The following is a 13664-nucleotide window of genomic DNA, read 5'->3' as shown; positions in this document are numbered from 1 at the left end:
CGTCTCTCTGACTCAGCCTTCTTGTTCCCAGAATTCTCCTCTCTGCTTGCCCCGCCTATACTTCCTGCTGGGCTACTGGCCAATCAGCATTTTATTTATACAGAGTGATATCCACAGCACTTCCCCTATTCTTTTTTTTCAAAAAGGAAGGTTTTAACTTTCACATAGTAAAATTACATATAGAAAACAATTATCAAGCAAGAATTACAGTTACAATATCTAGTCTATTTATTTATTTATTTTTAAAGATTTATTTATTTATTATGTATACAGTGTTCTGCCTGCATGTATGCCTGCAGGCCAGAAGAGGGCACTAGATTTCATTACAGATGGTAGTTGTGAGCCACCATGTGGTTGCTGGGAATTGAACTCAGGACCTCTGGAAGAGCAGTCAGTGTTCTTAACCTCTGAGCCATCTCTCCAGCCCTAGTCTATTTATAATATCTAATCTATTTGTATTTGGCAAAATTAAAGAAGATATCCTATCTATCTTATATTGGTGAGTCTAAGGTTTCATATCTAACTTATCTTTTTTTTCTTCTAACTTATCGTTTATCATAACTAAAGAAAATTATAACTATCTAGTCTTCAGCTCCATCAAAGACTCCAGAAGGATATAATATTACCTGAGTAACAGGAGAAGGATGTAAGCAACTTTTGGGAGTCTTGCAAGAGTAGACAGAGACAGCTGGCAGCCTGGACAGTCATCCAAAGTTCTTTTATAAAGTTGGGGCATCTGTCTTCAGCCCACAGGCCTAGAGTCTCTCAGTCATTTCTCTCTGTGTCCTGTAGAATGTCTGGCAGTTTCCTCTGTGAAGCAGGAACCTGAAGGACCATTTCGCCAAGCAAAGTATGTAACCCAAAGAGTGCTCAGAGGAATGAAATCTGGCAGATGAATGTTTCACTTTGCAGAATTTGGAAAATTAAAATATGTATACTATACCATTGATACTTACTCAGGATTTCAATGGGCAACTGCTTTGAGTTCTGAAAAAGCTGATTCTATAATCACTCATTTGCTAGAAGTTATGGCCATCATGGGTATACCTGCACAAATTAAAACTGACAATGCTCCAGCATATGTCTCTGTTAAAGTGAAACAGTTTATTGCTTATTACAATATAAAGCATATTACAGGTATACCACATAATTCTACAGGCCAAGCAGTTATAGAAAGATTAAACAGAACTCTAAAGGATATGCTAAATAAACAGAAAGAGGTAACAACCCCCCCCAGAAATAGACTGCATAATGCTTTATTAATTGCTAATAAAAAAAAGCTAATAAAAGCTTTGAATTTTCTCAATGCTAATGAGAAAGGAACATTAGGTGACTGTCCAGGCTGCCAGCTGTCTCTGTCTACCATTCAAGACTCCCAAAAGTTGCTTGCATCCTTTTCCCGTTACTCAGGTAACACTATATCCTTCTGGGGTCTTTGATGTTGTTGAAGACTAGATAGTTATAATTTCCTTAGTTATGATAAAAGATAAGTTAGATATGAAAACTTAGATGCACAAATATAGGATAGATACAATATTTTCTTTCATTTTGCCAAATACAAATAGACGAGATATGATAACTGTAATTCTTGCTTGATAACTGTTTTGTTATATGTAATTTTACTATGTGAAAGTTAAAACCTTCCTTTTTAAAAAAAAGAAAAGGGGAAGTGCTGTGGCTATCGCTCTGTATAAATAAAATGCTGATTGGCCAGTAGCCAGGCAGAAAGTATAGGGCGGGACAAGAGAGAAGAGAATTCTGGGAAGTGGAAGGCTGAGGCAGAGAGACGCTGGCAGCCGCTGCCATGAAAAGCGAGATGTAAGATACTGGAAAGCTACGAGCTATGTGGCAACTTATAGATTAATAGAAATGGCTTAATTTAAGATATAAGAACTAGATAACAAGAAGCCTTCTGCGGCCATACAGTTTGTAAGCAATATAAGTCTCTGTGTGTTTACTCGTTTGGGTCTGAGCTGCTGCAGGACTGGCGGGTGAGAGAGATTTGTCCTGACTGTGAGCCAGGCAGGACTGGAGAAAACTCCAGCTACAATAGAGTACAGTGGTTTAGAGTGCAGACTCATGGGCTTGAAGTTCTGTTGACTATTGGCTTCATTAACTGTGACTTTAAACAAGTTTTTTGACTTCTTTCTCTTGTAACATCTCGCCAAGAAATTGCAAAAGGTTCATATGATTTTTAATATATATATATGTGTGTATGTATGTATATATACATATATACATATACACACACACACATACTTACTGAGTCCATTTAGAGTTGCTCTCATGTGTATTTTTAGGGTTGACCACATGGCAGTGGATAACTACTAATTTTGCCTCTCTCAGTAGTCCTTAATTATTAGCCTATAGGTCTTCCTCTAAGGGTGAAGCCTTGTAAGATTTTTCCCTATTCATATCATCATGTCAACTGGTGTCATTGTTCACATCTTTGTTTAGGTTACCATGTTGTTGACACTTCATGAGTGTAGCTTCCCTGACCTATATAGAAGACATAGTCTCTTAGCAGGTTTCCTGGTCCTTTGGCTCTTAAATCTTTCTGCTTCCTCTTCCTTTTTGTTCCTTAGTCTCAGATATAGAGGTAGTGTTGTAGAACATGGCTGGGCAACTCACAGTCAATTTTCTGCATTTTGACCTGTTGTAGCTTTCTATAGTAATCTCTATCTGTTGCAAAGAGAAACTTTGATGAGAGCTGAGATCTACATTTATCTGTGGTTGAAAGGATGAGTATTTAGAATGTAGTTAGAGATTAGACTGCTTTAGGAAAGTGGCAGTAATGGATTCTCTAGGTTTCCTGGCCTCACCAGTCTTAGATAGTTGACTAGGTTTATAGTACTATGTCTGAATCTTTCCTCCTATAGAGCAGGTCCTATGTCCAATTAGATACCTTTTGGTTACTCACAAGATAGAAGTGCTACTATTTTACCCTTAGGGCTATGTTATACTGGTCATTGTTGTGTTTTATAGGTACTGCAGCTGGATAGGACTATTGATTCCCCCTCCCCTTGGGAGCTTACATAGCACCTCCTAGTATATCCAGTTCAGTTCTAGCTCAATTCCTTCATGTTGTGTGTCCAAAATGTGTATTGTTTTCAGCAATAGATACTTAACTCCAAATTCTGAGACACAACTAAAGGACAACACCAATAGCCTATGTTCTTGGGATGGGGTGTCCTTTGAACTCCCTGACCAAGGTCTGTAGCAGGAATCTTAAAAGTTCTTATTAATAAAATCAATCCCGAGGCGAGTTATCGGGGTCAATGCTGGTAGATCAGAGAGACAGAACAAGCCACAGCTATCTCACCTCACCGGATCCTCAGCTGGTCCTGTTTCCTCAGACTGGAAGCCTCTGAGTCCTCATCCGGAATGGGTCTCAGCTGAATTACTGCTCAAAAGCCTGAATGCTTAACCAGCCAAAATCTTCTAGTTTCTGGTCCTCACGCCTTATATGTCTTTCTGTTTTCTACCACCACTCCCTGGGATTAAAGGCTGGCTTTCTGGGATTAAAGGCGTTGTCACCATGCTTGCTATTTCCAATGTGGCCTTGAACTCACAGAGATCCAGAGGGATTTCTATCTCTGGAATGCTAGGATTAAAGGTGCGAGTGCCACCATTTTCTAGCCTTTGTATTTAGTGGCTGTCTGTTCTCTGACCCCAGATAAATTTATTAGAGTACACAATATTTTGGGGAACACAATACCACAAAGGTCTCAAAAGGAAGATTCTCATGCTTGATACTGAGGTTTTTGTTGAATAGACTATGACAGAAGAACATTTTTTCATGGGCTGACTGTAAGAAATAAAGTAATAAGCCGGGCAATGGTGGCACATGCCTTTAATCCCAGCACTCAAGAGGCAGAGCCAGGTGGATCTCTGTGGGTTTAAGGCCAGTCTGGTCTACAGAGCAAGATCCAGGACAGAAACCAAAACTACACAGAGAAACCCTGTCTCGAAAACCAAAAAAGAAAGAAAGGAAGGAAGGAAGGAAGGAAGGAAGGAAGGAAGGAAGGAAGGAAGGAAGGAATAGCTTGAAATAGGGCACATAAATACTTTATAACTATTATTATAAAATAAGGTAGTGTAAAAATATGTATAGCAGGAAACATACTGATTAAATATAAACAAACAACAAGCTTAAAAGCTAAAAATATTGCCAACTTTGATGCCTCTACCCATGGTTTCCTTCTAATTACTATCCTCATTCCCTCTACTAAAAGTAGACACTATGTTGAATTCTGCTTAGTAATATATTGTTTAGGTTTGCATTTTTAAATTATAAAAATCATATCCAGTATTTTGAGACTTAACTCTCTTCACTATCATGCACAGGTATGAAAAATTCAGGAGTTGAAATTTCTAGGTTATAGGTTTGTAATTTAATGTCAATTTATAACTTGTTTGTATCAGCTGGTTTACATTCTCACCAGTGGTATTTTTTAATTCACATTGATCTATATTTTCCAGCAATAGCTCTAATTAAACTTCTTAAATACTATTATTTTTACTGTTAAGTAATTTCTCCTGATGATCTTAATTTACATTTTCTAAATACTAATATATTTGACCATTTTTCATATACTTTTCTCATGAAATGTTTATTCATCTCATTTCTCAATTTTTTATTTATTTATTTTTCTTAATAAGATATATCCATCTCTTTTAATTGCCTCATTTGGTAAAATTTTAGTCTTTTCTGCACTATCTTTGAGGATATCTCGGATATATAGTTTTAGACTCTCAGGTACTATATAGATACAGATATGTGCAATATAAATAAGAGTGCTGATTGTCCATTGCAAATTCTAGATAATAGATATTTCAAATATCCATTCCCAGATTGTGATGTATTTAATGAAATAATTTTCTATTTTTTTCTTTAAATTTTAAGGCAGTAAAGTCCCTCACTATGATTACTTTATTTTGTCTCTCCACTAGTTAGTCCTCTCTGAGCATTTAAAGAGAATTTTAAAACATGATCATCAAGAATATTTAAATTTTATGTATGAGTTTCCAAAATTTAACATTAAGAAATGTGAAACTGTAGAAATTTGATATATCTTTTGTTGTTGACTTATAACTAAACCAAAAATATCATGGCCATGTTGTGGGGGCAGCAGGCATGTTTAAGTCCTAAATTCATTCAATGTATGGACTCTTACTTAAAGTTTGACTTTCTTCTGTTTGTATTCTTCCATAGTGTATAGTAGTTTATGTTTTATTGTTATATTCATTTTAATGTACTTGTATTTAAATGAATTCATGTTGTTCTGGTTTGTTTTCTATTGCTGTAATAAACACCATAACCTAAAACAACTTGGGGAGGAGAGGGTTAATTGACTTAGCTCATAGCCCATCATTAGAGGACACAGGATAGGCATCAGGTAGTTCAGGAACCTAGAGTAGGGACTGAAGCAGAGACCCTGGAGGAATGCTCCCAGGATGTATTTAGTCTGCCATCTTAAACAACCAGGACCACCTGCCAGGGTGGCACTGTGTACAGTGGGCTGCCCACAGGCTTGCTTACAGGCAAGTCTGAGGGAGGCTTTCTCAATAGAGGTTCCCTCTTCCCAGGTGACCTCAGCTTCTGTCAAGTTGACAAAAAAACTAACCAGCACATGTTCTTTAAAATTATATAAAGTTCCAATGGAATTATATCTTAACTTTATGTTATCATTTTCTCTCTTTAAAAAATGTTTTTTATTAATTCTCCTTTCTAATTTTGGAACCCTCTTATATTTATATTACGGATTTTTATTAAGTTTTACAATTGAGTACATTTTTAAATTAGGTTTAAATTTTTCATTCATTATGTTTTTTAAATCTATTTTTTGCTTTAATGTTCTTTTTCAAAATAGTTATTGTTAAACAGACTTTTAATATCCTAGTAAAGAATATTACAATGATTTTTCAATCACCAATATACTTAGGTTGAACTTGATTTTTAATGTATTGAGAAGACAAGACATTTTATGGTGTAAAGATCATAACCATTTGGTTGTTTTGTATATTTGTTTAGAACATTCTTCCTTTCATATGCAGATATCTTGAAACTTGTCTTTCAAATTTTTACTTAGTTCAAAGTAATGTAATGATCTAAATGTGAGTTTTTTGTTATAAAAAATGTCTTATGCTGAGTAACTCATAAAGAGAAGATGTTTATTTAACTGTCAGAGTTCTGGAGTTCCAGGAACATGGCACTAACATCATTCGGCTTCTGGTCGGGGCCTCATGCTACCATATCATAGTGGAGAAATGCAAACTAGAAAGGACTTGTTGGTCAGCATACTTCCTAACAGTCACTTTCATGGCTATCGGTCTAATCAAAAGACCTAGTTTGTTCTCGATATCTAGTTCCCTTAAATATAATCACTCCCTGTAGATTCTACTATCTTGAAATAATGTTACAAAAAGCATCACATTCAACACAGGAGTTGACAGAAGCTATATCCAAACCATAGCAGCAGTTGGGTTTTATGATGGGAAAATGGGAAAAATGGACTCTGTTTATTAAAGGCACTTTTGAAAATGCTACCAGGTTTGAAAGTGAACTCTGCTAATTATATCTGTAGAGAAAAAAATGAACTTTTGTTACATATCATAGCTAGTGGTTGCCAAATAAAAATAACTTATGAATTATGAGGGAGAAAAATTTTTTTTTTTGTTTTTTCGAGACAGGGTTTCTCTGTGTAGTTTTGGTGGCTGTCCTGGATCTCACTCTGTAGCCCAGGCTGGCCTCGAACTCACAGAGATCCGCCTGGCTCTGCCTCCCCGAGTGCTGGGATTAAAGGTGTGTGCCACCACCTCCCGGCAAGGAAAATATTTTAAGAAAAGTATACATGATACATGTTTGGGTCTAAATACTGGAAATTAGCAGTGGCTTGGGTTATGCAGTTGTGTACAATGCCACAGTATTGGATTTTGGAAACATTTTAATGTTTGTGTAAGGATATATAGTATATAGGAACTGACTATAAATAATGAAATCATTTTTATTAGAAAGATACTAAACAAAAAGTGACAATACCTTTCTTTTGTCCTGTTTTCATGTCTTTTCTTTATAGCTTAGATCATGTTGAAAATAGTTTTCATTTTTTATGTTTACATATTAAGGGTACGAAAGTCATCATTTGTTACCTATACAAGTGCCTTTTTTTTTCTTTGATAGTCATATAACCCTTAGTAAAATAAATGTAAGCAAAGTCTATTGTGGTGCTTTGCAAATTTTTTTGATTTCTTATTTGTAATTTTAAGAAATAAATTTTTAAAAATGGATTCCTTGAGAACTTTATGCATTGCATTTTAATCATATTCATCTCCTCCCCAGCTCTCCTGAAATCCAACCTCCTTTCTCTACTTACCCAACTTTACACTCCTGCCCCTAATCAAGAACTCTTTGTGCTGCCCAAAGATTCTTGGGTGTGTGCAATGGAGCTTGGTTAACTTACCAGGGAACACACACTTAAAGACAACTGTTTAACCATCACCTCAGATTTCAGAGACTCAGCAAGACTAAGAAAGAAAAGGTGATAAGACCTTTGCTTCCCTGAGGAAAGGTTGTTAAGCTGCAACAGAAATCTAGAACAGTGTATCTTTTGAGTTAATGTTAAGTGAAGCAGTAAAATAGTCATACATAGTTAATCTTTCCCAAATTGATTGGATTTACGATCATTTTATTTGAAGGCTTCTCCAGAGAGGGACACACTGAATGTGCACAGCAACACCTCATGAGTTCTGAACTGAATAAAGAGGGAAAGATAGAAAGCCAGATGAGTGTTGGCATTCCCATTTCTGTGCTTTCTCTGATCTACTTAGAGTTGAGTACATAGCTTTATACTTATACTACCATGGACCCACCTGCTCCATGCCTTCCCCACTGTTATATGGCCTGTATGTCATGAACCAGAAATAAACCGTTCCTCCTTTAACTGCTTCTCGTCAGGTATTTGCTCACAATAACAGTAAAAGCAAATATTCACAAATATTGGAGTGCACAATTCCTTCCTCTTCCCAAATAGTCTCTCCTATTTTTATGCCTTACGTATTTCTTTAAAATCTAAATTTAACTTGAAATATTATTGTGGGTCATAGTCCATCCATTTTGTTTCTTGAAGCCGAGTAAAATTCAGTTTTTGTGTCATCTGCTGAGACATGTATGGGTTGGTTCCACAACTTCGATGTTGTAAATATTGCCACAGTATAAATGGTATGAAAGTGTATCTGCTATATGCTGACTTATATCCCAACATAGTATATCGCCAGGAGTGGTATAGATGGATCATACAGTAGTTCTGTTTTCAGCTTCAATAGTGGCCATACTAAGTTGCATTCTTACCATCCCTGCCAAAACTTAAAAAAGGAACCCTGTCTTGAAAATAATAAAAATTAAAAAAAAGACAGAAAATATTCATATTTTTATTCACATAATACTTAATGGTTAGCCCTTCTATTTCCATTTGAAGTCTACTTAAATGATTTTGTGCACAGAATTATGTGTGACCCATGTTGATTTAATGACCCCACCCCCGTGGTAATTATACTGTTACTAAGATGAGTATAATGTTAACTGCTTATCACAAAGGTTGCACAATAAATTAAAAGATGCTGTTGAAAAGCAATTGGAAGCCCTTCCCTTTGGCACAGGGATAGGAAATGACATCTGTGCAGATGATGAGACTGTGAGGAACCTTCAGGAACAATTGCAACTAGCCAACCAAGTAAGTGACATATTATTTGTAATTACTAAGTTTAAAGTCCTCAGAAATATGTATAAATCTTTGACTTTTTTATTTTTGATATTATAATTGCATCATTTCTCCCTTCTTCCCTTTCCTACTCCAAACCCTCCAATATACTCTTCCTTGCTCTCTTTGAAATTGATGACCTTTTTTCATTCATTGTTACATGCATATATGTACATACATATACACTCTAAATATAACCTGTTCAGTCTGTATAATGTCACTTGTATATATTATTCTGGGCTGACATTTTGGTATTGAACAGACTAACAAAATTTATAGCACTTGATTTTTCTGTGACTTGAAACTTGTAATAAATACCCTCACTGTTATAAATATAGCTTCAAATATATTTTAATTGAATCATATGTCATTTGTATATTTTTGTCTTTTAAGAACAATTAATGTTAAAAGAAAATTCTAAAGAAAAGAGTTATCAGTGATTTAATTTCCTTAAATTTACATGTTTTGTGTGTTTTCTTCTGATACCATTTTCAATTTTCAAAGATTATAACATACTTATCCTTCTAAAATTATACTTCCTCAGGCTTTTTTTCTTCCTTCATAGTTTTTGAAATTTCTTATATTGTGTGTCCTGTGTATTTTATTTTTCAATGTTATATTTTTTTTTGTGAATTTGTACATAAGGGAACTTTATTTTACTTTATAATTTTACATCCCTGTATCTCAGACCTTGTATGAGTTTGAATCTCTGTTCTACTTTGTAGCTCTGTAGGTTAAGAAAAAAAACTTTGAAACTGTTTATGACACTATCAAGGGATTGTGGGGGATCATTTGTACACTTTTTGACTGCATGTTATACTTTAGTAATCATTTTATAGAAACTTAAAATCCTATATTCTGAGAGTATACTCAGTATGGACCAAAATGCCTATCTTTTAGCCCTACCTACTCAGGAATACGAAAAGTAATTCCCTAGCCTTCACCTGGAATTCCAAAGCTTAGACTTTAGAGACAAAGAATGTATGAGTTACTTTTCTCTTGTTGTAATCAAGTGCAATGACCAAAAACAACTTAAAGAAGAAAGGATTATTTGGCTTATGGTTCTAGAGAATTAGACTCCATAATGGCAGGGAAGCCATGGAGGCAGCAGCAGGAACAGAAAGCTGAGAGATCTCATCTCAACTACACATCAGAATCAGACAGCAAACTGAAAGTGGGACAAAGATAGAAACTTTGAAAACCCACCCCCAGTGATGACTTCCTCTAACAAGGCCCATCTCCTAAAGTTTCTGTAACCTCCCTAAACTGCACCACCAACTGAGGACCCAGAGCCCAGACAGGTGCCCACGGGGACATTTATCATTCCATTAACAACAAAGAGAAAATGTTGTATTTTGTTTTCTATTCTTAGTCAAAACATGGCAAGGACCCTAGGCTGTTTGCTGTTTTATGATCTCAGTGGACTAAATTAGCATTTCTTAGCCTTGTGGTTTTAATACTCTACCCAGACCGCTTACCTATTATAGTATCCTAACGTACTTTTTGTGAGTTATAGCTATCAATATTTAGTCTACTGTAAATTAACAGGTTTTATTTTTTGAATAGTGATATAAGCACAGGAATGACCTTTCTACCAGACCTCAGCACAGGAATGACATATTATATATTTTAGAAAATTCCACTGTGACATAGCAAATGTCTTCCTATTGTTGTGAGCCTAATTTTGACCTCAAGATCTTCTGAAAGTCTTAAACCTTGAGCCCCCTTACCATACTTTGGTAAGACTGTATTAAAAAGTTAATTGGTGAATTTAAAAAAAAAAAAACCTCACTATAAAATGCCAAATGAAATAGTGTTACATCACGTGTAACACATAATATATTATGTGATTATAATTTTGCTAAAAGAAAAACTTAAAAAATTGTATCCCAGAAACACACTTATAAAAAATGTATAGACATGAACAGAGTCAACATTTATAAAGATTATTATATCTAAATATTAGTAGTATTTATTACCAGGACTAATACCTAAAGTTCCAAGTTGTTCTTTATTGCTTCTGTTTTTCATATTTTCCTAATTTTATACAATTAGCACTCTTTACAATCAGAAAATCATACTTAACTTTCTCAGAACTTTCTCTTTTAGTAATGTCAAGGCTTAATTTGCACTTTTTTTGTAGAACAAATAGAGTAGTTTTTAATATGTATTACTGATAACAATTTTAGCTATTAAACCTCTAAATAAAATTTCAAAATAAGAAAATTTTAGTTTTGAAATTTGTTCTCTAAATTACTATTAAAAGTGTTAAATCATTTTATTATTATAGTACAATCACATGCCACGTAACACCCTTTCTGTCAATGGTGGACTATGTATATAATGTTACTCCCTTTGAGTACATACCTAGTGATGACTAGTCACAGTAGTTTATGATAAGCATATCTGTTATGGTTAAACTCCCTAATAGTACATTTCTCTGAAAGTGTTCCCATCATTAAAAAATGCATGACTACCACCTTTATATATATTCTAGTTTTACTTTGTAACTTTATAAAAAAAACCCGTTTGTAAAAGAATGTGATCCATTTATATTATCATTAAATAGCCTGCTGATACTTTAATATAAACTATCAATATTTGTTTGTTTGATAGGAGAAAACTTGGGCTCTCGAACTCTGGCAGACTGCTTCTCAGGAGTTGGAAAGTGTACAGAAACTCTACCAGGAACATATGACTGAAGCCCAGATTCATGTGTTTGAAAATCGAAAGCAAAAGGTAAACCTAGGTTTCATGATTTTCTTAAATATCAGTCAGAAATCATAAAAATCGTGAAAAATAAAACTAGTTTGGGAAGAAATTTACTTAACAATAAATATATCTTAGAATCTTTTCAACAGATGAGTAATCAAAGAACTTCCTCTGTGCATGTTGTTGTTTTAATGTGATTAGAAATAAAAGATGTATTAGTTTGGGGAAGAAATAAAAGATTTTTTATAAATTGATCTCGAGTTTTAATTACTTAATTTTCTACCTTTTTTGAAACAAAACAAAAATTGTTCATTGAGTTAGGGTGAATGGAGCAACTTGCTCAGATACAGTGACAACACTGTCAAATAGCAGTTTCACACTATTAAATGAGACCTATTACTAAAATAGATGTCCAGTATGGTGACTATAAATTAATTATAATATAGTTTCATCATAGGAAGAAGTTTTATTCGATATTGAGGACGTGTTTCTGTCTAAAGCAAGAATGTTTTTACAATGAGCATCTAGTTTTTGTTTTATTCCTCTGTTAACAAAACTATTTCATAAAGACCTCCTATCCCATTGGGAAATCTACCTTCATTGTTTTTCTGTTGGTTCTTTTACTGCTAAGTACATTTGAGTACTGTGGACAGATTTCAGTTCTGAGCGTTTTCTGTAGATCTTGAGAAGTATCTGTTTAAATAAGTGGGTTCTCTTAACTCTTAGTTGTAAATTCCCCAAGTTCAAGTTTGTGAATACTCTTATCATAGTGAATTTCTACCTGAATAATCCTAATGATATTTATATGATACTGTAATTTACAAGGTGTCTTTTTAGTTTTTATTCATGTTCTGGTTTGAAGTAAGTTCTGATCTATAGATCTTGTACTTCTGAGATCTAATATAAACCACTTTTAATAAAATTCTTCAAGGCAACAACTAAGCTCTTAAATTATTGTGTTGTTTCCACATAAAATCATTCTTCTACTGTAGTTATATCATTTTTTTTGTAAATAACTTTACAAATAATACTTCATCTCTATTTCTCTGGTTGCCTACTAATCATGTTATCTAACATGGTAACAACCTGTTCCAACTTTGTTATTTGTATAGGTAATATTTAAAAGGACAATATAGCCGGGTGGTGCCAATCCCAGCACTCAGGAGGCAGAGGCAGGCGGATCTTTGTGAGTTTGAGGCCAGCCTGGTCTACAGAGCGAGATCCAGGAAAGGCGCAAAGCTACACAGAGAAACCCTGTCTCGAAAAAACTAACTAACTAACTAAATGAATGAATGAATGAATGAAAGGACCCTATGACCTGATCAAATGCTTTTAAATTGGGGAACGTGGGAGCTTTGCACCCATTGCACAATAGCCACAGTGGTTCCTTTGCACAGTTTATCTTACCCATTTTGGATGTGTTTGAATGTGTGGTTTCCAGTGTCATGCTTGTACTGTCTAGCTTTTGAAATTTCTAGTCACTTAACAAATGTTTGTAAGTGCATGTCTTTTATATTTAAAATGTATTTACCAGTGGATAAGTTTGTACTAATGATTTTACATAAAACATAAATCAGTAGTATAACCATTGCCTCCTTTTAAATTTTCAATCATTGAAAGTTTTTTCTTATTTATTTCACACTAAGTTATAATAAGATAAACGATAGAAGATATAATGCTGATGTCATACAAATTTAAGTATATGATTTTGAATCTGATTTTAGTTTTATTTAAACAATACACTATGGACTCACCTTACTTTCCTATTAGGATCAGCTGAATAATTTTCAACAACTAACCAAGAAACTTCACGTTGCTAATGAGAACATAGAAATGGTAAGTGGAAATAAACATTTCCTGTACCTAATTTTTATAAATTAGAAACTGTAACTATATTTATTTATGCTTATTCACAACAAGCCAATAATCATGTTGTATTTATTAAAACATATAGGCAGGGTTGGGGATTTAGCTCAGTGGTAGAGCGCTTGCCTAGCAAGCTCAAGGCCCTGGGTTTGATCCTCAGATCAAAAAAAAAAAAACATAGGCAGTATCTTTTCTGATTTTCTTACATATTCAGTAACTGAGCATACTTTACAGTAGTAGCGTTTAAAGATATAACCAACATGTATTTGAACTACATCCTAATCTGAAAACTCTCTTAGGGTACTTGACAAAGTCTCTTGAGAATAG

The 13664-nt window shown here is 34.3% G+C and overlaps 1 protein-coding gene across 5 annotated transcripts in view; it reads left to right on the top strand.

Annotated features, from left to right (window-relative positions):
- Positions 1-13664, top strand: part of Sclt1 (sodium channel and clathrin linker 1) — a 111343-nt gene that overhangs the window by 18531 nt on the left and 79148 nt on the right. For 4 of the 5 annotated variants that reach the window (XM_028895053.2, XM_028895054.2, XM_037206571.1 and 1 more), the window contains 3 exons: positions 8597-8732; positions 11376-11498; positions 13242-13307. In XM_028895053.2, the coding sequence (XP_028750886.1) occupies positions 8597-8732; positions 11376-11498; positions 13242-13307 (325 nt within the window). The remainder of the gene's footprint in view (positions 1-8596; positions 8733-11375; positions 11499-13241; positions 13308-13664) is intronic. The other variant, XM_028895055.2, reaches the window with a different exon arrangement.

The sequence above is a fragment of the Peromyscus leucopus genome, chromosome 6 (genome assembly GCF_004664715.2).
Source record: "Peromyscus leucopus breed LL Stock chromosome 6, UCI_PerLeu_2.1, whole genome shotgun sequence".
Taxonomy (NCBI): domain Eukaryota; kingdom Metazoa; phylum Chordata; class Mammalia; order Rodentia; family Cricetidae; genus Peromyscus; species Peromyscus leucopus.
Note: the sequence above shows the minus strand (reverse complement) of the source record. Positions and strands in the feature narration are given on the sequence as shown.